General features: G+C 40.5%; 1 protein-coding gene across 4 annotated transcripts in view; it reads left to right on the top strand.

The window, feature by feature from the left end:
• The window catches only part of OFD1 (OFD1, centriole and centriolar satellite protein), a 60,813-nt gene that overhangs the window by 4,642 nt on the left and 31,955 nt on the right, over positions 1–24,216 (top strand). For 3 of the 4 annotated variants that reach the window (XM_005701101.3, XM_013976681.2, XM_018043834.1), the window contains exons 3-8: positions 5,056–5,256; positions 8,053–8,121; positions 8,210–8,240; positions 16,111–16,218; positions 17,712–17,848; positions 18,179–18,352. In XM_005701101.3, the coding sequence (XP_005701158.1) occupies positions 5,056–5,256; positions 8,053–8,121; positions 8,210–8,240; positions 16,111–16,218; positions 17,712–17,848; positions 18,179–18,352 (720 nt within the window). Of the gene's footprint in view, positions 1–4,735; positions 4,886–5,055; positions 5,257–8,052; positions 8,122–8,209; positions 8,241–16,110; positions 16,219–17,711; positions 17,849–18,178; positions 18,353–24,216 lie in introns of all 4 variants that reach the window. The other variant, XM_005701102.3, reaches the window with a different exon arrangement.

The raw sequence follows: 24,216 nt of genomic DNA, 5'->3' as shown, positions 1-24,216 counted from the left end.
CATTGGTAATTTGATAGGGAATGCATTGAATCTGTAGATTGCTTTGTTTAGTATAGTCATTTTCACAATATTGATTCTTCCAATCTAAGACATCTGTTTCTGTTTACATCATCTTTAATTTCCTTCATCAGTCTTTTCTGAGTACAGGCCCTTTGCCTCCTTCAGTTCAGTTCAGTCTCTCAGTTGTGTCCGACTCTTTGAGATGCCACGATTGCCAGGCCTCCCTGTCCATCACCAACTCCCGGAGTTCACTCAAACTCACGTCCATCGAGTCGATGATGCTATCCGGCCATCTTATCCTCTGTCGTCCCCTTCTCCTCCTGCCCCCAATCCCTCCCAGCATTAGAGTCTTTTCCAATGAGTCAACTCTTCGCATGAGGTGGCCAAAGTACTAGAGTTTCAGCTTTAGCATCACTCCTTCCAAAGAACACCCAGGACTGATCTCCTTTAGAATGGACTGGTTGGATCTCCTTGCAGTCCAAGGGACTCTCAAGAGTCTTCTCCAACACCACAGTTCAAAAGCATCCATTCTTCAGCGCTCAGCTTTCTTCACATTCCAACTCTCACATCCATACATGACTACTGGAAAAACCATAGCCTTGACTAGATGGACCTTTGTTGGCAAGGTAATATCTCTGCTTTTGAATATACTATCTAGGTTGGTCATAACTTTCCTTCCAAGGAGTAAGCGTCTTTTAATTTCATGGCTGCAGTCACCATCTGCAGTGAATTTGGAGCCCCCCAAAATAAAATCTGATACTGTTTCCCCATCTATTTCCCATGAAGTGATGGGACCAGATGCCATGATCTTAGTTTTCTGAATGTTGAGTTTTAGGCCATCTTTTTCACTCTCCTCTTTCACTTTGCCTCCTTAGATAGATTTTTTCCTAGGTGTTTTACTCTTTTTGTTGCATTGGTAAATGGGATTATGTCCTTAATTTCTCTTTCTGGTCTTTCATTGTTAGTGTATAGGAATGCAAGCCAAATGCATCGATTAGTGCTAGTAGTTTTTTGGTGGCATCTTTAGGATTTTTCTTTGTAGAGTACACCTGAAAACAGAGTTTAACTTCTTTTAAAGTTTGTATTCCCTTTATTTCTTTTTCTTCTCTGATTGCCATGGCTAGGACTTCCAAAACTATGTTGCATAATAGTGGTGAGAGTGCACATCCTTGTCTTGTTCCTTATGTTAGAGAAAATGCTTTCAGGTTTTCACCATTGAGAATGATGTTATTAGTTGTGGGTCTGTTGTATACGGCCTTTATTATGGGCTTTTGTTGGGGTAGGTTCTCTGTATGCCCACTTTCTGGAGAGTTTCTTTTTTTTTTTATCATAAATGGATGTTGAAATTTGTCAAATTTTTTCAGCATCTCTTGAGATGATCATATGCTTTTTATTCTTCAACTTGTTGATATGGTATATCACAGTGATTTGTGTATATTGAAGAATCCTTGCATCTCTGGGATAAATCTCACTTGATCATGGTGTATGATCCTTTTAATGCATTGCTGGATTCTGTTTGCTAATGTTTTGTTGAGGATTGTTGAATCTGTGTTCGTCGGTTATAGTGGTCTGTAATTTTCTTGTGATATCTTTGTCTGGTTGTGGTATCAGGATGATAGTGGCCTTGTAGAGCAAGTTTGGGACTGTTCTTCCCTCTGCAATTTTGTGGAAGAGTTTGAGAAGGATAGGTATTAACTTTTCTCTAAATGTTTGTTAGAATTGGTCTGTGAAGCCATCTGGTCCTGGCCTTTTGTTTGTTGGAAGATTTTAAATTACAGTTTCAATTTTATTGCTTGTCATTGATCTGTTTATTTCTTATTGGTTCAGTCTTAGAAGGTTGTACCTTTCTAAGAATTTGTTCATTTCTTCCAGATTGTCCTGTTTATTGGTGTATAGCTGCTTGCAGTAGTCTATTATCCTTTGTATTTCTGTGGAGTCAGCTGTAACTTCTTTTTTTTTTCATTTCTAATTTATTGATTTGAATCCTCTCCTTTTTTTCTTGATGAGTCTGGCTAAAGGCTTATCAGTTTTGTTCATCTTCTCAAGTAATCAACTTTTAGCTTAATTGATCTTTGCTCTTGTCTTCTTTGTTGCTAGTCCATGTATATCTGCTCTGATATTTATGATTTCTTCTACTGCAGGATTTTGTTGTTGTTCTTTCTCTACTTGCTTTAGGTGTAATGTTAGATTATTGAGATTTTTCTTGTTTCTTGAGGTGAATTGCTATAAACTTCCCTCCTTTAACTGCTTTTTGTTGTGTGCTCTATAAGTTTTGGGTCATTGTGTTTTCGTTTTCATTTGCTTCTATGTATTTTTTTATTTCCTCTTTGATTTCTTCAGTGATCTCTTGGTTATTTAGTGTATTGTTTGGCTTCCAGGTGTTTTTTAAAATAGTTTTTTCCTGTAACTGATATCTAATCTCATAGCATTGTGGTTGAAAAAGGTGCTTGACACAGTTTAAATTTTGTTAAATTTATCGAGGCTTGATTTGCAACCCAAGATGTGACCTTTCCTAGAGAATGTTCTATGTGCACTTAAGAAGAAAGTGTATTCTTCTGCTTTCAGATGAAATGTCCTATAAATATCAATTAAGTCTATCTATCTGGTCCAATGTGTCATTTCTAGCTTGTGTTTCTTTATTTTCTGTCTGGATGATCTGTCCATTGGCATAAGTGGGGTGTTACAGTCCACCACTATTATTGTTACTGTTAATTCCCCATTTATGGCTATTAGCATTTGCCTTATGTATTGAGGTGCTCCTGTATTGTGTGCATATATATTTATAATTGTTGTATTTTTTTGGATTGATCCCTTGATCATTATGTAGTGTCCTTCCTTGTCTCTTATAATGATCTTTATTTTAAAGTCTGTTTGTCTGATATGAGTACTGCTACTCCAGCTTTCTTCTGATTTCTATTTGCGTGGCATATCTTTTTCCATCCCTTCATATTCGATCTGTATGTGTCTTTATGTCTGAAGTGGGTCTCTTGCAGACAGTGTATACATGGGTCTTGTTTTTGTATCCATTCAGCCAGTCTGTGTCCTTTGGTTGGAGTATTTAATCCATTTCCATTCAAGGGCTTCCCTGGTGGCTCAGAGATTAAAGCTTCTGCCTGCAATGTGGGAGACCTGGGTTCGATCCCTGGGTTGGGAAGATCCCCTGGAGAAGGAAATGGCAACCCACTCTAGTATTCTTGCGTGGAGAATCCCATGGACAGAGAAGCTTGGTGGGCTACAGTCCACGGGGTCGCAAAGAGTTGGACACGACTGAGTGACTTCACTCACTCACTCACTCACGATCCTGTTACCATTTTCTTAATTTTTTGGGGTTTGTTTTTGTGGGCCTTTTTCTTCTCCTGTGTGTCCTGCCTATAGAAGTTCCTTTAACATTTGTTGTAAAGCTGATTTGGTGGTACTGAATTCTCTTAGCTTTTGCTTGCCTGTAAAGTTTTTGATTTGTCTGTTAAATCTGAGTGAGATTCTTACTGGATAGAGTAATGTTGGTTTTATACTCTGTCAATTTCTGAGGGATATGCTGAGGGTCCATAATTTTCATCTCTCCCACTTCACCACCACCCACAACATTTGTGGGTTTTTTTGTTTTGTTTTTTGAGCAGAGAAAGGTTTATTGTAGGGCCAAATAAGGAGAACAGGGGGCTCATGCTCAAAATCCCAAACTCCCCAGTGCTTTTGGGTGAGAAATTTTTAATAGGCAAATTTTCTGGTGAGGGCTCTGTCCTTATTTCTGTCTTAGGGACATTGCAGGCTTGAATTCTGAAAATAGATTTCCCGTTTTGCATTGGCTTCTGGAAAGCCCCCAGCCACTTTTTGGATTCCTTCTAGCAAGTGCTAGATGGTGTGCTTTTTGTGTTTGTCTGATGAAAATTCGTCTGTAATGTCATTCCACTGTTTGCTACTCTTCTTTTCATTTAACCCTACTTATATCCCTAATTTAATTCTTACCCATTTCAGTACTTGTTTGCAAGACACTTTAAATCCTTTTAATTAAGCTGGATCTGAATATAGTTCTTCTTCCCTATGTTTCAGATTAAATTAAACTATTACATTTTACTGGTGGGGAAGGCTATAGTTTTCTCTTTTCAGTTACTTAACTGCATCAGATGAGACAAAGCATGTATATTCGTTTAGTGTAAAAGTGTTGTTTACTATAGGATTTTAGATATACATACAACACATATAATAAATTCTGTTCTACACCACTAAGTATATACTTTCTACTTTTTAGCTAAAGGATAGAAGAAAGAAGTGGAACAAGATCTCCATTTGTTTCTTGTTTGTATTCTATTAATAACAATTTCTTAGATGTTATTTACTGCTTAACTGCCATGAATCTAGGCAGTGTACTCTTAAACTCGACCCAATTGTATGTTTCCAGATTATGTGCAAAATAGTTAAAGTAAATATCCATTAGTTCAAATAACTTAGGGGATTTTCTTAAAACCCAAATGAATAATGATGCTCATGTTATAACCTTGAGAAAATTAGCCACCTTGAACCTTAATTTTCTCCTTTGTAAGATAGAGGAAAATTATTACGTTTTACAGTGTCTAGAATTATAAATAGTCCACATGAAAGTGAATCTTAATAAGTGTTTTGGGTTTTACTGATTTCTCTCTTGCATATATTATTTCCCTTTTGGGAACCTTATTTTACTTTGATTAATATACTTTAACATATTTAACCAGATATTTTCATCTCCTCCAATAATCTGCAGAGAATTGAGGGAGTAGCCGAATTTTCTCCTATATTTGAAACCCCAATGAAAAGTTCCTGAACTGGAAAGTGAAGTGAGTCTCACCACATTGTGGCTCACCCCCAGTCAAGCTGCTCTTTCCAGAACCCACTGGGCTGTTTGTCTCACAGGGTAAGATAGAGTGTGGAGGAGAAGGTTCCTAACTTATGGCCATGAATCTTGAACCATTCTGGAAATAAAAGGAAGGATTCTAATTCATGTGACAAATCCGTGTACCTCCAGTGGAAAAAAGTCCTGCTGAAATTGTTTTCTCTTTTGTTTCATTTTTGTATTTGTTCTAGACGCAACTTAGAAACCAGCTAATTCACGAACTGATGCACCCTGTTCTAAATGGTAAAGCGCAGTCCCCATCCATCTCAGTGGAAGAGAGCTCCCTCTTAATAGGAGCTTCCAACTCTCTAGTGGCTGATCACTTACAGAGATGTGGCTATGAGTATTCACTTTCTGTCTTCTTTCCGGAAAGTGGCTTGGCAAAAGAAAAGGTAACATCTTTGCTTTTCTGAACTTTGTGTTAGTAGCTTCTTCCTCAGGTAATAGCTAAGTGCTCCCTGGATAGCTGGGTCTGTTTCTTTTTTGTCTCTGAAATTACATCATGTATTTGTTAACAGTGTGACAGAGGAGTATGAAATCTAACATTGTTACCGGTTCCTTGGTGGCTTGCTTTGTCTTTATAAAATTATGATGTTTTGGAGCTAGAATTGACCTGACACTCCATGTAGTCTGAGACCCTAAACTGCCATTTATCTTGAACATCTGTTGTGAGACTAGCAAATAGTAGATGGATTAGAGGTGAGGATCCAGCCTCTGGAGAGGTGAGATGATTTACTCAAACTGACATGATTTGTAAGTGGCAACCAGGGCATTAATCTACATCTACAGTGTACTTTCTTAACTCTGCTACAGTCTCTTCAGATACTTGTCCTGTTTGTGATTAAGTAAAAGAATAAGTACCTTTTAAAAACCTGTGGAGTTCTTAAATAGTGAAACAGCTTTTTCCTAATTATTTTAGCTGTCTCTCCACCAACCATTGAACATAGTAGTTACACTTTGTTATTTTAAAGGTAGATATAGCCAACTTTCTGGGTTTTTTTAATAGACTTAATTTTTTAGAGCAATTTATGTTTATAGCAAAAAGCAGTGCATCTGCTCCCTGACCCCACACAAGCATAGCCTCCCCCCCAAAACCCAGCATTTTCTACTGTGTACATTTTTACATTCAGTGAACCTACATTGGCACTTCATTATCCCCTGAAGTCTGTAGTTTACATCAGGGTTCAGTCTTGGGGTTTTCCCTGTGTTTTTGCTGTTTATCTTGGCCATAATTGCCCAAAAGTGGGATACTCAGAAGTTATTATTGTTGTTAACAATAATAAAGTGTTGTTATTGGAAAAACTTAAAATTTAAATATCCTGTATAGGGACCTTCCTGGTGGTTCAGTGCCTAAGACTCCACACTCCCAATGCAGGGGTTCTGGGTTCAATCCTTGGTCAGGGAACTGGATCTCACATACCACAGCTAAGACCCAGCCCAGCCAAATAAATAAATAAATAAATACTTAAGTAAATAAATAATGAATAGATACAGTATATTTAAACAACCAAATTTTACCAGCCTTAGAAATTCTTTTTTGATCCTTTCATCTGTGTTTCTCATATTTCACAATTTTGCCACTTGAATGAATAATAGTTAATCACATAGTTATAGCACTGATGTAGTTCACACAGTTAAAGGTTTCTGTACCATAAAATATTTTCTTTAAAGGAAAACCAACAGAAGATTATATCAGTATCCTCAGAGTAGACATAATAAACAATACACATGATAGTAGAAATACATGTTAAAAATATTTACTCAAGGAACTTCCCTGGTGGTGGAGTGGCTAAGAATCCGCCTGCCAATGCGGGGGACACGGGTTTGATTCCCTGGCCTGGGAAGATCCCCCGTTCTGCAGAGCAAATAAGCCCCCACACCTTAGAGTGTATGCTCTGTAGTAAGAGAAGCCACTGCGATGAGAAGCCTGCACACTGCAGTGAAGAGTAGCCCCCACTGGCCACAAGTAGAGAAAGCCCATGCGCAGCAACAAAGACCCAGTGCAACCAGAATAAGTTGAAAAAGTATGCAAACTGTTTGACCACAGCTATATCTAAAATAGCTTTAAACATTCGTAGTTTCAAAGAGAGTAAAAACTTAGTTTATTTCCATTTTGAAGCAATAGTAATTTTAAAACTTCATTGCCATTGAGAGACCCTGGAATTCACTCACATGTTCATGGGTGAACTCAGATATTTGAGTGTCAGCTGTAAGCCATCAACCATTTCTGTTATTCTGTCAGGGATGTCATTTTTTAAAGACATTTAAAATTTTTTGGAATTTCTTTCAGACTGTGCTGCGTTTTCGTTGCTGCATGTGCTTTTCTCTAGTTGTGGCAAGTGGGGCTACTTTTTGTTTCAGCATGAGGCTTCTCTTTGCCGGGGCTTCTCTTGTGGAGTGCGGGCTCTCTGGCCTGTGGGCTTCAGTAGTTGTAGCAGGTAAGCTGTAGAGTTTCCTGCTGCAACTCGAGATGAGGCCCGATTCCCCTACAGCAACTCAAGAGCAATCCCAAATACGCCCTCACAACTCAAAAGGAGGCCTGACTCCCCTGAAGCAACACGAGAGGTTCCGTCAGGTCCCCGTTGCAACTCGAGAGGAACCCCGAGCTTTCCACCGCAACTCGAGAAAAACCACGCAATTGCCCACCCTAGGCGAGATGACTCTCACTTCCCCTGCAGTGACTCGAGAGCAATTGAGAGTTCCCCCCTCACTCGAAAGGAGGCCTGACTTCCCTGAGGCAACATGAGAGGTTCCCTGAGGTCCCTGTCGAGTGGGGACGTCAAAGTTTAGTGTAATTTAAACGAAGAGCCACAATTTAAATAAAATAATTGTGGTGCACAGGCTTGCCTGCTCTGTTGTGGGATCTTCTCAGACCAGGGATCAAACTCATGTCTCCTATATTGGGAAGCAGATTCTTCACCACTGAGTCACCAGGGAAGCCCCAGGTATATCATCTTTGATGTGAATTATTTGGAGGTTAATCACATGATCAAGAGAAATTTTATCCTTTTGAACTCAAAGCTTAGTGTAATTTATTTAATAGTATGAGAAAGCTTTCATTGTACGTTATTAAATGTATTTATAATCTTATTTAGTCTGAACCATGATTTTTAGCCTTATATTCAGAACCATCTTAAATCATCACTTAATTGTTGATGTTGAAATATGTGTACTTTTTCTTTTTTAAGGTATTTACTATGCAGAATCTATTGCATCTTTTTAAAATCAGTCCTGAATCCAGTCTCTACAAATCACTGGTAGGATTGTTTAGTTTTTAATAATCTGCTTTGATTTGTTAATAATAACTGAATAGTTGAATAAAAGTAAACTGTTTTCTTTTAACAGATTTCAGGATTTGATAAAGAAAACCAAAAAGGTAGGCGACTTCATCTTTGTAGAGAATTGGAACATTTTTGTTATGTGTTTTTTTGTATAAAAGTATGAAGCTAATAATTTTTAGGTGGAAGAATATGGAATTTAAATTGAATCATTTAAGGGAATTTAAATTGAATCATCGGCTTTTCCTTGCTGGCAGTTCATTTTAAAATAGAACCGTTCATCTGTTTTGGCAAATGTGGATCCTTTTCCCCCAATTTTCAACCTTTTAAGATAGCTCTTACTCAAATAAGAAAGCTAGAGACAGCATCAAAAGCCCTACAAACAGGTTGAATGCTAGTTTTTTTTTTTAAGATACCCACTCTATGAAACACCTCCAAAACAAAGAGAACAATGTTTAGGCATCTGTCTTTGTATCCTAGATATTCCCCAAGTACAGTATATCGAGTATTGTATTCATATTTGCTTAAAGAACGAACTGTATATTGTATGTTATTTTTGTAATTGAGTGTTTATATAGATCTGATGCTGTTGCTTCAGTCATGTCTCACTCTTCGCTATCCTATGGACTGTAGCCCTCCAGGCTCCTCTGTCCATGGGATTTTCTGGGCAAGAATACTGGAGTAGGTTGCCATTTCCTTCTCTAGGGAATCTTCCTGACCCAGGGATTGAGCCCTCATCTCTTAAGTCTCCTGCATTGGCACGTGGGTTCTTTACCACTAGTGCCACCTGGAAAGCCCAATTACTCTGAGGTAATAGAAAAAATATATATTGATCTCTACCCCCAAGTCCCAGCACACAGCTCCCCAAACCCATGTAATTTCCTAAGAACACATGGAGCAGCTCTTGTTCTGGTGGTGTTCTTTGACCTCAGTTTTTGACACAGGGCTCCAGAAACCCTTGTAGTTTCTGGGTGTCTCTTGTTTGAAGGAGCCAGCACTGAGTGTGCTCCTGGATAGGGGCTGGTCATCAGAAGGACCAAGCCATGATTAGACGCTTGGGGTGTTCAGCCCTGCCCACCCCCCCATTCTGTTGAAGGGAGAAGGACTAAAAATGGTGTTAATAATCAGTCACACATGTGTGATGAAGTCTTAATAAATCCCCAAAGTATGGGGTTCAGAGAGCTTCCAGGTCATTGCACAGGTGGAGGTGCTGGGGGAGCAGCATGCCTGGAGAGGGCATGAAACTCAGGCTCCTGCTCAGCTCCTGTGCAGTTCTCCTATTCAGCTGTTCATCTGTATCCTTTATCATGTCCTTTAATAAACTGCCAAGTCTAAGCGCTTCACTGAGTTCTGTGAGCTGTCAGACACATTCAGCAAGCCCAAGGAAGAGGATGGCATCTCCTATCAATAGCCATTGCTCAGAAGCACAGGTGGCAACCTGGGCTTGGGGCTGGCATCTGAAGGATGTGTTAATATATCTGTGAGAGGTGGGGAATCAGTGTTGTGGGAATGAGGCCCTTCACCAGTGGGATCAGTTCCTAGCTCCAGGTGGACAGTGTCAGAATTGAGTTAAATTGTAGGACACGCAGCTGGCCTCATAAGAGTATGGCTTGGTGTGGGGAGAAACCCCCACACTCTGGGTGAGCAGAGGTGCCAGGAGTGAAGTGTGATGCCCTGTTCTGTGTAAAAGCCAAGGAGGCTGACAGGGAGCGGAGAGGTGAAAGAGGTGGACTTTTGCCTACACAGAAGAAAGGAAGCTGAGATTCTTTCTCCCTTTACAGCTGCTGTGGGTGCCAGGCCACAGGCTAGCACCTTGATGGACTTGGTAGTATGAATGTAACCCAGTAACCTGCCTGTGTTGCATAGCTGTTATTTAGAGCTTTTGAAAAAATCTGTAACATGATGTGATGGCCCTTTCATGTTGGTGTGCTCCTGGATTTTGTCTGTTGCCAACATTGCTACCATCCTCACTGGGACATTCATTAATTACCATTTGGCAAACGCTTGAGTACCTAGTTTCTGCCAGTCATTCATCTGTCACTTAACTGCCTGGCCTCCTGGGTGTAATGTTAGCAGAGGATAAGTGAATCACACGACATTCTATTTTTGTTTTATTTTATTGTATTGTTGGGCTTCCCTTGTGGCTCAGCTGGTAAAGAATTCGCCTGCAATGTGGGAGATCTGGGTTGGGAAGATCCCCTGGAGAAGGGAATGGCTACCCACTCCCGTATTCTGGCCTGGAGAATTCCATGGACTGTATAGTCCATGGGGTTGCAAAGAGTCAGGCACAACTGAGTGACTTTCACTTCACTTCACTTCATTGTATTATTGGAGTATAGTTGACTTACAGTATTGCATTGATTTCAGCTGTACAGAAAAGTGATTCAGTTATACATACATATACATTCTTTTTCCTATTCTTTCCCACAAATCCAGTATCATAGGATATTGAACATAGTTCCCTGTGCTGTACAGTAGGATCTTGTTGCTTATCCATGCTGTATATAATATTTGGATCACAAGATACTCTAGACCACCTGCAGAGGAGCTCATCCTTACTGAAGCTGAGGATGATAGGTGATTGGGGTTGTAGAGTCTAAGGCAGTGGGGTCTAGTGTAACTCTGTGATGATGGAAATGTCTGAATCTGTTTCCTAATATGGTAGCCACTAGCCACATGGGGTTACTGAGCACTTCAAATGTGGTTGGTGTGAGGAACTGAGATTATAATTTAAATAGCTACACGATTTTTGGCTACTAGTTGTCATATTGGACAGCACGGGTCTAAGTAAATAGCTGCTGTCTGTAGTGTAACTATTTCAGGAATGAATTAGGGGCTTTAAGGGGTTTTTAAATAATCTACTTATTTCTAGGTATGTATATTATTAAAAATAGCTTTTTGCTTTTAAATTCGTTCTTTGAACCTTTATAGTTCAGAAAGACGTCTGGTCAACATCTCATACCAGCTTCACCCAGCCTCCGAGTAAAATCCCTGAAAGTAAGAAAAACTGAATTGCAGACATGTCATGTATCCTAGTGGCATAATTTGGATAAAACTCTTGGCTAACAGTAAAACAGCTACTGTTACAACGAAATGATTTTAAAATTGGTGACTTTCAATTAAGAAATTGTTGTTATTGTTCAGTCGCTAAGTTGTGTCCAATGCTTTGAGACCCCATGGACTGCCAACACGCCAGGCTCCCCTGTCCTCTGTCTCCCAAAGTTGGCTCAGGTTCATGTTCATTTAATCAGTGATGCCATCCAACCATCTCATCCTCTGTTGCTCTTTTCTCCTTTTGCCTTCAATCTTTCCCAGCATTAGGGTCTTTTCCAGTGAGTCAGCTCTTCACATCAGGTGGCCAAAGTACTAGAGCTTCAGCATCGAGAAATTGAGACCATCAAAACCTGTAGGAAGATGTTTTGGACCTGACAGTTGTGTATTTCCTGACAGAGATTTTTGGTCTTATCTAACTGTGTTTATACTTTGAGGATGCTGATCTGTTGGATGGTTTTGGTACTTTCCCCTAGATTCCACTCACATATCCTTCCAACACCTAATTTTTCCTTTCAGAGGTAAATGGTACCCAGAAAATAGCTGGGTGTAAAATTTGGACACTGGCTCTTCTTTCTGGAAGTTAAAATCCTTACCTATGATTGACAAAAGAATAGATCAGTGGGACAGAATAGAAAACCCAAAAATAGGTCTATACAAACACAGTCGACTAGTTTTTGACAAAGGAAAAAGCAATTTAGTGGAGGAAACTTAGACTTTTCAACAAGTGATGCTGGAGCAATTGGACATGCATATGCACAAAAATGAACTTGGACACAGACCTTACACCTTACACAAAAATTAACTGAAAATGAGTCATATATCTAAATGTAAAACACAAAACAATATAACTTCTGGAAGAAAACATTAGGAGAAAATCTCTGTGACCTGGGTTTTGGTGATGAGATATAAACATCAAAAGTGTGATTAAATGAAAGAAAAAAGTAACTAGTTAGATTTTGTTAAAATTTAAAAACACCTTTCTATGAGAATGAAAAGACAAATTACAGACGGGGGGGAGGGTGTTGGCAAAAGACATCCAATAAAGGACTTGTGTCAAAAATATACCAAGAACTCTGAAAACTCAACAATAAAGACACAAATCAGTTGAAAAATGAGCAAAGGGTCTGAACAGGTAGCTCTCCAAAGAAGATATGCAGATAGATGGCAAGTAAGCATATCAAAAGATGCTCCATGTTATTTGTTATTAGACATGGAAGTTAAAACAGAAATGAGATAACACTTCCCACGTATTGGGATGGCTAAGATCCAGCTCACCTATGACACTAAATGCTGGAAGAATGTGGAGTAATAGATGCTCTCACTCATTGCTGGTGGAAATCCAAAATGGTATAGCTGCTTGCGGCGGGGAGTAGTTTGGTGGTAGAACTAAACATAGTCTTCCTGGGTGATCCACCAGTCATGGTCCTAGGTATTTACCCAAGTGACTTAAACTGTATGTGAGTGTTTATAGCAACTTTATTTATAGTTGCCAGAAATCAGGAACAAACAAGATGTCTTTTGGTGAGTGAATGGATAAACAGGCTGTGGTACATCCCAACAGGGAATTACTATTCAGCTAAAAGGAATGAGCTATCAAGCTGATAGCTAGAGAGAAATGAATCACAACTCTGTGTTGTTAATGTAAGAAGCTCCTCTGAAAAGGCTACATGGTCTGTGATTCCATATATGTGACATCCTGGGAAAGGCAAAGCTATAGAGGTGGTCAGCACACCTGACCACCTTGTTGCTAGGTGGTTGCCAGGGATGTGGAGGGAAGGGGTAGCAGGTTGAAGAGGGGAAGCATAGGATGTTTTTTCGGGTGGTGAAAGTGTTCTTAAATTATGGTAATGGTAGAATACATGGCGCTAGACATTTGTCAAATCCTGTAAAGCTTTACAAAGAGCAAACCTTCATGTATGCAAGGGTAAGAGGTCAGGTGATCTCAGGATTAAATGCTGATTGTGACAAAACAATGTAACCATAGTAACCTCACTGAAGGGGGTGGGGAAAGGTATACCTACCTGTCTAACTCTGGAGAGGGATGAAGACTGCAACTGAAGGCAGAAGAAACCATACATAGGCTATGTAGTCAAGGTGAGTTACTTCTCATGGGGGTGCTGGTTGACAGTTTTGAAACCATTATATGTGTGGGCCGGAGTTGAACAATACAGTAAGGGAATAATAGATGGTGAGAGTCAGGTGGGAACTTAGAGATAAACAGGAGGAGGCTAAGATTCATATGGTAATGGTGGCATTGGAGACATCTGTATGAACTCATGTTTAGCTTAACATAGATACAGATGAGACATAGAGATATTTATAAATAAGTATGTATACATAGTTTAGAGAAGGCAATGGTACCCCACTCCAGTACTCTTGCCTGGAAAATCCCATGGATGGAGGAGCCTGGTAGGCTGCAGTCCATGGGGTCGCAAAGAGTCGGACATGACTGAGCGACTTCACTTGAACTTTTCACTTTCATGCATTGGAGAAGGAAATGGCAACCTTCTTGCTTGGAGAATCCCAGGGATGGGGGAGCCTGGTGGGCCGCCGTCTTTGGGGTCGCACAAAGTTGGACACTACTAAAGTGACTTAGCAGCAGCAGCATGTATACATAGGTTAGTGTACATTCATATTTCATTACTCTGCAGGCTGAGGGGCTAGAAGCAGTGACACCTCAGTCACAATGAGCACATCCCAAGCCCAGTTTGCAGTGCTAAGATTCAGTTTCTAAAACCATTCCATGATAATCGGAACCAGGGCTCCTTGGAGCAGTAGTTGATTCCCGTAATGGAGCAGAGACTAGCCAAGATAATGAGCCTGGAGCCCCTTACAGTGCCAGAGCCTGAGGAAGTACTTAAGAAAAAACTCAGGATGAAAGTGCTCCCAAAGGTGAAAGCTAGAACAGTTGGAGCAACAAAATAAAAGATTGGGTTATATATATGAGTTACAGAATTATCTATGAATTATAATGACCAAAGTATAAAGTAGGGGATTCATACTCATGTATAGAAATGAGTGGATAGAGGAGATTAGCCATATCCTTCTTGGGGGGGGGGGCGTTGTGGAGGAGGGAGGGAGGAAGTGGAACTAAGTAGGGGGCTAGGGGCCTGTGGAAAGCCCTGAAGAACTGACAGTGTTAGAAATGCTGAGATGGAAGGGCTCATGTCTGGAGATGACCTGCTGCAGGATCTTAAAGCTTTCTGCCAAATGTTGACCTTTTTCCACCAAAAGGGCCAACATCTGGCCCCAGCGTGACCACAGGTGAGGGATGAGGTGAGAACGGGCTCACAGGAAATGGTCAAGAGAAGAGGGTGGATGAGAGAGGAGTTACAAGGCACTGAATATGAAAGAAAAGTTTATATGTCCAATGGGGGAAGTAAAAGACAATATATTGTGTGGCATCACTTATGTGGAATCTCAAATATGTCACAATTGAACCTATCTGTGCAACAGAAAGCCTCACAGACAGAGAGCAGACTTGTGATTGCCAAGGTGGGGGAGGGTGGGGTTAGCAGAGGCAAGCTTTACATAGGGAATGGATAAACAAGAAGGTCCTACTATAGAGCACAGAAACATATTCAGTATCCTATGATAAACCACAGTGGAAAAGAATATTCTTTAAAAAGTGCATATATGTAAAACTGAATCACTTTGCTGTACAGAGGAAAGTAACATTGTCAATCAACCACAGTTAAAAAGATCTAGTATATTGTAATATCTTCAGTAGTAAAGGAAAAAAGGCCCTTGGCTGATGCAGAAATCCAGTCATCTGTTCTAAGAAAGTGAAAACTTATAAAATTTATACTCATGACTTAAAAACCCGAAAACAAGTTTCAGGGAATTCCTTGGTGGTCTGTCAGTTAGGACTCCATCCTTCCATTGCTGGGGACCTGGGTTTGATCTCTGGTTAGGAACCTAAGATCCTACAAGCCACGTGGCACAGCCAAAAAGAAAAAAAAAAGTTTCAAACTATTCAGAAAGGTATAAAGTAAAAGAAAAACAGAAACTTCTGTTCATATTCTCTAATTTCACTTTCTGCTGATAAGTAGAATGAAGAGTGTCTTGCGTATCCTACCAGCATTTAGTTTATGGGGGTCAAAGTCTATATGTAATTAAACCACATATGTTCATAAATGGGATTATATTATACTGTTGTGCAATTTGCTTCCTTTGTCCAGCAATATATTTTTATCAGTGTACTTAGACTAATTATGTTTAAAGAATGTATTTAATTATCCCCATGTTGATGATTTTATTATTTGGCGTTTGCCATTAGAAGCATGTGGTGTGCAGTGCTACACCCTTTTGAGAAAGTGTAGTTCTATAAATTCAGAGCGGTAGAATGACTGGGTTAAAGGGCACTTGGATTTTGAATATCCATAAACACTGACCAATTTCCCTCCCAAGTGAAAGAGCACTCCTGCTTCCCTACTCCCTTGCCAACACTTAAGAGTGCTAAAGATTAAAACTTTGATAATATGTGTAGGGGGAAAGTATAATCTTCTTTTATAGTATTAATTTCCATTTATTTTTATTTTGTTCATGTTTATTTAACACTGAAAATTTTTCCTATAAACTTTGTCCATGTCTTGCCCTATTTTTCTGTTTTCTTGCTGATGTTTAAAACCTCTTTATACTACGAAAATTAGTCCTGTCTCCATGTTATGGCAAATACTTGTTTCTGGTGTATCATTTCTCTTGACTTTGTTATTTCATGCCTTATATAAGTTCTTAATTTTCATGTTTGATGTCATACTTGGAAAGGCCTTTCCTCAGAAATTATTCTTAAAAGATACATGATATGAAAAAGATAATGTTATAAAACCAAGATTGCATAAACAGTGATTGAGCAAGTGATTTGGTAGTTGAATGAAAGGTGTGAAACAAAACTATATACATTGTGTCTTTCAGGTTTTCTTATACAATTTCTGAAAGAATTGGCAAAATATCATCAGAATAAAGAAAGTTGCAATATGGAAACTCAGACAAGTTCAACATTTCCCGTCAAAGACTCTCTTGGTAATTGTGATCCTCTTCCATAATTACACTTCTTCCATTTTGTTTTTTCAGTGAAGGCGACAGCCTGATGTACTATATTATGTATTTGTTGCTTCACTAAGAGGGATGCAGGCTGCTGGTGGCATGTTTTCTGGAATTGTTGCTCATTTTTTCTCAGAAGGACCAGGAACTGCTCCCCAGGGCTGCTCCTTCCTTCCTGACCACCAGGGCTATGCTTTCCACCTCTCACGGGGATCCAGAGGCTCACTTCCTTTCTTGTTTGTTGGGTTGAAGCTCTCTTGACTGGGAGGTTCTTCCCTGTGTCTCATCTGACTTTATGTTATAGCCACTGAAGTGGGAAGATTTCAGACTACTTGCATTGCAGGGAACTAGAGAAGTCAGTGGGCCATCCTTTCATTTTATAGTTGACAAAGCTAAGGTCACTTGAGGAAGAACAATTAGGCAATGCCTTGTCTCGGTCAGAACTGATACCAGAGTCCAAGTTTCCTGGTCCATGACCCGGACCCTTTTCTGCTGTACAGGCTTCGGTAGAATACAGAAAAGTAGATGGAAAACCATGCCTGATATTTTGCCAATCAGAGACATCACTGCCAATATTTTACTACCTGATGACTCAAGCGGTCAAGAATTCTCCTGCAGTACAGAAGACCTGGGTTCAATCTTTGGGTCGGGAAGATCCCCTGGAGAAGGGAATGGCAACCCACTCCAGCATGCTTGTCTGGAGAAGCCCCATGGACAGAGGAGCCTGGCACGCCCCAGTCCATGAGTCAGATACAAATGAGCACACATATTTTAGTCTGCTTCTGCCAGCCGTGTTTTCCTCTGCCTGCTTTTTGTTGATATTGGTGTCACACATGATTAAGACTGTATGAGAGGGCCAGGTTTGCAGTGTGCTTCATGGTTAGTTTCAAATCCACAGTTGGTTTGAGGGCTGGGGGTCTCCTGGAAAGACTGCTAGAATGTGAGACAATCATAGACCTGGCCTTAGCTCCGCTGATACCATTATGTAGCTGTTTAGCCCTCTGGAAGTCCCTTCAACTGGATGGGCATCAGTTTCCTCCTCTGTGAAGTGGAGGAAGTGAAACACGTGATCTTTGATTCCTCTTAGGGTCAGTGTTTTGAAAATGTGAGTCAGCTCTAACCAAAGTGCAGTCAAAGAGCCCTCTCCTGTGGCACATAGACACTAGAAAGGGATGCCACTGTTATTTGACTTAAAGTATACTTTTTGTTTTCTTTTCCCCTGATATTTTATATTGGATTCTCAAACTTTCAGAACAGTTGAAAGCTTTATGGCAAACGCTTATACACTTCGAGTCTGCCATGAAGTTTGTTATACTTGCTTAATCACTTACCTGTCTGTCCATTAAGCTCTCTCACTTTTTGGATATATTTGTATTAATAAGTAAATGGCAGACATCCTTAACACTTTCTCCTAAGTAAACGCTGTGCTTGCCCGTGTCTCTGACCTCATTTTCTATGTTATTTTTTGGTAGCGGAGAAGCTTCAGCTTATTGACAATGAGTTTGCAGGTGCTTGCCCTCAGCAGCCAAAGTTAGAATCCTTAGAAATCAAGCTAAACGAATATAAGAGGGAAGTAGAACAGCAGCTACGGGCAGAAATGAGTCAGAAGGTAAGATTTATCTTGTTATCATTAAGAGTGGTGTTTTTGCTTGTCTTTTAATGTCTTCACCTTCGGTGTATGGGGAAATCACTACAGTCTTTACTAATGAATGTGATACGATACTGTTGTGCGTACTGTTTCTCTTGCCAGATGATGTCAGTTCTTTATGACTTTTGAATACACCCTGTACGTGTAGTGAATGAGATGAAACATGAAGATGAATTAAACTAAATATATTTAGATAGCGTTTAATGTTAAGGCTAACAGTGAAGAGAGAATTTGTTACTGTTTCTTTACTATAGTTATTGGTATTTACAATTTTTTGTCATCAATTGGCAGTTGAAATACTTTAAAGATACTGAAATAATGAAAATTAAAATGGAAGAAAAAAAGAAGTATGAGAAGGAGCTTGCTGAGTTCCGGAATGAATTTGAGAGAACTTGTCAAGCAAAATCTGAAGCCCTGATATCTCAGGAAAAGACAACCCTTGAGAGAATTCAAAAGCACCAGGAGGTAATATTCTAAAATCATTTACTGGGGGGGCCATTTCTGGGCTATCTCTTGAGTAGGGCCCGGGGTTAAGAGCACAAGGGAAAGCACAGGACTTGGAAAGGATGTGCAGGTGTCCTTTGTCCAAGATGGCTGGAGGGAATGAACTACAAACGGACTGGTCCATGCTGGGAGTGGGAGAAACTTGCACCAAAGAAGCAGCAGCTGTGAGGTTTGGTTAATAGCAAGGAGGAGAGGATCAGAGGTGTGAAGTAGCTGCCGTCACTAAAGGAAACAAAGCCCTGGAAAGCAGACAGGGTTGCTGAGCTGTGTCAAGGGCTCAGCTGAGGCAGGCAGCCTGGACCAGCAGTAGACCAAGTCCTGGGCTTCCAGGTGATGGCCCCAGTGCAGCTCACAGGAGGGTGTGTAGTGTTGGCAAGGTTGGAGGGATGGAGTTGCTCAGGGAGATGAGCTTCAGAGAGCTGAATCTCCTTGGCTTCAGAAAGGCAGCCCATTTCATGGAAGACACTGGGGTTGGGCAGGGTGGGGAAGGGAGCTCAAGATGGCGGGTGGCCGCTAATATAAAGCAACAGGGATGGTGACATGGCCGCCTGAAAGACACTGAGAAGCAGGTCTGGGGATTCTGACAGGTGGAAGAAGATGGGTCAAGAGGACAGAGTTGCAGGTAGGGGTTTGAGGTCAAGAATGGAAACAAAATGCAGTGTGCTGCCATGGGAACAGAGGTGAGGTCCCTGGGGTGGAGGCATCCAGGGCTGCCACATGGCCGTGTGATCCTGTCCACCAGCATGGTGGCTGGACGGGAGGTAGAGAGGTTGCCCAGTGGCAGGAGTGGGTGTGGGGAGAGATTGGATCGATTGCTTTAGGGAAAGCAGGTTCCTTTGTTAAGGCTGTGTCTTAGACCAGATTGGACCTGGGGCCCTGCTTCCTGTGGACAGCCAGGGCTTCTGGCAGGAAGTTGTGTTGAAAGGAAGAGACTTCCTCCCAGTGCCCACCCTTGCTCAGAGCTTCTCAAAAAGACCAGTTATTGAATGGTAATTGCACCCCCTCTACAAGTTTTATATAAGCAGTTCTAAGAATTGGGCTCACTTAGAATGGGAAAGATTAAAGATCTCTTCAAGAAAATTGGAGATACCAAGGGAACATTTCATGTAGAGATGGGCACAATAAAGACAGAAACAGCAAAGACCTAACAGAAGAAGAAGAGGTGGCAAGAATACACAGAAGAACTGTACAAAAAAGGTCTTAATCCCGAATATCCACGATAGTGTGATCACTCACCTAGAGCCAGACATCCTGAAGTGTGAAGTCAAGTGGGACTTAGGAAGCATTACTACAGACAAACCTAGTGGAAGTCATAGAATTCCAGCCAAGCTATTTCAAATCTTAAAAGATGATGCTGTTAAAATACTGCACTCAATATGCCAGCAAATCTGGAAAACTCAGCAATGGCTGCAGGGCTGGAAGAGGTCAGTTTTCATTCCAGTCACAAAGAAAGGCAGTGCCAAAGAATGTTTAAGCAACTGTACAATTGTGCTCTTTTCACATGCTAGGTAATGCTCAAAATCATTCAAGCTAGGCTTCAGCAAAACATGAACTGAGAACTTTCAGATGTACAAGCTGGATTTAGAAAAGGCAGAGCAACCAGAGATCAAATTGCCAATACCCATTGGATCATAGAAAAAGCAAGGGAATTCCAAAAAAACATCTATTTCTGCTTCACTGACTATGCCAAAGCCTTTGACTGTGTGGATCACAACAAACTGTGGAAGATTCTTCAAGAGATGGGAATACCAGACCACCTTACCTGCCTCCTAAGAAGCCTGTATGCAGATCAAGAAGCAATGGTTAGAACTGGACTTGGAACAATGGACTGGTTGCAAATTGGGAAAGGAGTATAACAAGGCTATACATTGTCACTCTGATTATTTAGCTTCTGTGCAAAGTACATCATGTGAAATGTTGGACTAGATGAACCACAAACTGGAATCAAGATTTCTGGGAGAAATACCAATAACCTCAGATATGCAGATGACACCACCCTTATGGCAGAAAGTGAAGAGGAACTAAAGAGCCTCTTGATGAAAGTGACAGAGGGGAGTGAAAAAGCTGACTTAAAACTTAACATTCTGAAAACGAAGATCATGGCATCTGGTCTCATCACTTCATGGCAGATGATGGGGGAAAAGTGAAAGCAGTGACAGAAACTGTTTTCTTGGGCTCCAAAATCACTGTACGGTGACTGCAGCCATGCTCCTTGAAAGAAAAGTTATGACAAACCTAGACAGTGTATTAAAGAGCAGAAACATCACTTTGTTGACAAAAGTCCCTTTAGTCAAAGCTATGTTTTTCCAGTAGTCATGTATGGATGTGAGAGTTGGACCATAAAGAAGACTGAGTGCTGAAGAATTGATGCTTTTGAACTGTGTTGTGAGAAGACTCTTGAGAGTCCCTTGGACAGCAAGGAGATCAAACTAGTCATTTGTAAAGGAAATCAACCGTGAATATTCATTGGAAGGACTGATGCTGAAGCTGAAGCTCCAATACTTTGGCCACCTGATGTGAAGAGCCAACTCATTGGAAAAGACCCTGATGCTGGGAAAGATTGAGGGCAGAAGGAAAGGGGCAAGACAGAAGATGAGATGGTTTGATGTCATCACTGATTCAATGGATATGAGTTTGAGCAAGCTCTGGGAGATAGTAAAGGACAGTGAAGCCTGGTGTGTTGCAGTCCATGGGATTCACAAAGATTTGGACACGATGTAGTGACTGAACAACAACAAGCTATCAAATAAATGTTGGAGGCACAGGTGTTTGTGAGGCTTGGATTGTGTTTATACTAACAATATCATCTGTTTTTCTTATCTTTAAACAATTTTTATTATAGAAAGGTTTTCACATAATTGGATATTTCTCTGCTCTGTACACAATTATTCTTACTCCTGATTTTAACAGCATTGTAGTAAAAATGCCTCAGTGGTTTAAGTTGAAAGCAGTATATTGGTACATGGCTCTTGTGCTCATTTATCAAGAATGTACAAATGTCTTTATTCAAAAATACAAAATAAATTATCTGTAGGCATGGACAGTGGCAGCAGTAAACCATTCTGTTCTCAGCTGAAACCAGTAACTGATGGTTTTAGTTATTTTCTTAAACAACAGCCAGCCTTTTCTTCAGTCATCTTCAACTTACCTCACCTGGAGTTACTGGTGAGGAACACTGCCTTGAGCTTCTCACAGCTCATTAATAATGGCAAAGCACTATTCTAGGAAGAATATGGACCGCTGCACGAATTTGCCTGTCATCTTTGCGCAGGGGCCATGCTAATCTTCTCGGTGTCATTCTACCTTTAGTATATGTGCTGCCAAAGCGAGCACTAACAGTGTCATCTTGAAGACAGGTGGCAAAGTCAGAAAGACAAATAGACCATTCAGTTCAGTTCAGACACTCAGTCGTGTCCGACTCTTTATAACCCCATGGGCTGCAGCATGCCAGGCCTCACTGTTCATCACCAACTCCCAGAGTTCATTCAAACTCAAGTCCATCGAGTTGGTGATGCCATCCAACCATCTCATCCTCTGTCGTCCCCTTCTCTTCCTGCCTTCAATCTTGCCCAGAATCAGGGTCTTTTCTAGTGAGTCAGTTCTTCACATCTGGTGGCCAAAGTATTGGAGTTTCAGCTTCAGCATCAGTCCTTCCAATGAATATTCAGGACTGATTTCCTTTAGGATGGACTGGTTGGATCTCCTTGCAGTCCAAGGGATTCTCAAAAGTCTTCTTCAACACCACAGTCCAAAGACGTCAATTCTTCGGTCCATACATGACTACTGGAGAAACTATAGTTTTTGACTAGATGGACCTTTCTTGGCAAAGTAATGTCTCTGCTTCTTAATATGCTGTCTAGGTTGGTCATAACTTTTCTTCCAAGGAGCAAGCGTCTTTTAATTTCATGGTTGCAATCATCATCTGCAGTGATTTTGGAGCCCCCCCCCCCAAATAAAGTCTCTCACTCTTTCCATAGTTTCCCCATCTATTTCCCATGAAGTGATGAGACCAGATGCCATGATCTTCGTTTCCTGAATGTTGAGCTTTAAGCCAACTTTTTCACTTTCCTCTTTCACTTTCATCAAGAGGCTCTTTAGTTCCTTTTCACTTTCTGCCATGAGAGTATTGTCATCTGCATATCTGAGGTTATTGATATTTCTCCCGGCAATCTTGATTCCAGCTTGTGTTCCTTCCAGTCCAGCGTTTCTCATGATGTACTCTGCATAGAAGTTAAATAAGCAGGGTGACAATATACAGCCTTGACGTACTCCTTTTCCTATTTGGAACCAGTCTGTTGTTCCATGTCCAGTTCTAACTGTTGCTTCTTGACCTGCATACATATATCTCAAGAGGCAAGTCAGGTGGTCTGGTATTCCCATCTCGTTCAGACTTTTCCACAGTTTGTTGTGATCCACACAAAGGCTTTGGCGTAATCAATAAGCAGAAGTAGCTGTTTTTTTGGAACTCTCTTGCTTTTTCAGTGATCTAGATGGATGTTGGCAATTTGATCTCTGGTTCCTCTGCCTTTTCTAAAACCAGCTTGAACATCTGGAAGTTCATGGTTCACATATTGTTGAAGCCTGGCTTAGAAAATTTTGAGCATTTCTTTAGTAGTGTGTGAGAGGAGTGCAATTGTGTGGTAGTTTGAGCATTCTTTGGCATTGCCTTTCTTTGGGATTGGAATGAAAACAGATCTTTTCCAATCCTGTGGCCACTGCTGAGTTGTCCAAATTCAGAAAGACAAATATACCATATGATATCACTTAAGTGAGAAATCTTAAATATGAGACAAATGGACATATCTGTGAAACACTCAAAGACACAGAGAGACTTGTTGTTGCCATGGAGGAAGGATGTGGAGGAGGGATGGATTGGGAGTTTGGGATTAGCAGATGCTAACTATTATATATAGGATGGATAAAGGACAAGGTCCTACAACATGGGACAGGGAACCATATTCAGTATCCTGTGATAAACCATAATGGAAAAGAATATAAAAAAGATACATTTGTATAACTGAGTTACTACTGTACAGCAGAAAATAACATAGCATTGTAAATCAACTACACTTCAATAACATTAAAAAAAAAAAAAAGACGACTGACTAGATCAACCAGTTCACAGACTGGAACCCTGGTTTATTCAACTGATCTCTGAAGGCTCTTGAGATGGTTGCTATTTGTAAAGAGTACCATGCCTTTATTCCACTACCTGAAATACCCCTCCCCTTCTTGGCCTGATAAAACCATCCAGTCCTTCAAAATCCAGCTGGAATGCCAGGTCCTCGTGATGCCTCTCTTGACCCCCCGCTGATGGACTCCTCTAGGCATTGCTTGTTCCTTGGAGTCTTGATGTACTTTGTGAAATCATCATGCTGTAGTGTAACTCTTGGTTTGTCTGTCTCTCCTTGAATAAACTGAGTGGTTTTAAGGTGGGGACTGACCTGTATCTGTCCATCTTTGTGTACCCAGCACCCAATGTGGCCTTGAACACATGATATGTGTTCAGGGAACACATACATGGAAGTGTGGCCATTCATTCAGGCCATCATCTTTTAAGTTTTTATTGCTGAATGAACATTTTGTTTCATTTTTTTCTTGCTGTAGAACTTGACAAAGTTTTTTAAGTGTCTGAGAGATGTTAATGATGTAGCAAAGTAATTATATACAAGGGATGCTGGAAATACAGGGTAATGTAACCTAACAGTTCTTGAGGGAGGAGGGGAATAAATTTTTGTGAGGATAAAAAGGCAAAACATACACCTTGCATTGGAACCTCTTGAAAGTTGTTCTTCTAAATGTCCATCCTTTGTTTTCTAGAATTT

The sequence above is a fragment of the Capra hircus genome (assembly GCF_001704415.2).
Source record: "Capra hircus breed San Clemente chromosome X unlocalized genomic scaffold, ASM170441v1, whole genome shotgun sequence".
Taxonomy (NCBI): Eukaryota; Metazoa; Chordata; class Mammalia; order Artiodactyla; family Bovidae; genus Capra; species Capra hircus.
Note: the sequence above shows the minus strand (reverse complement) of the source record. Positions and strands in the feature narration are given on the sequence as shown.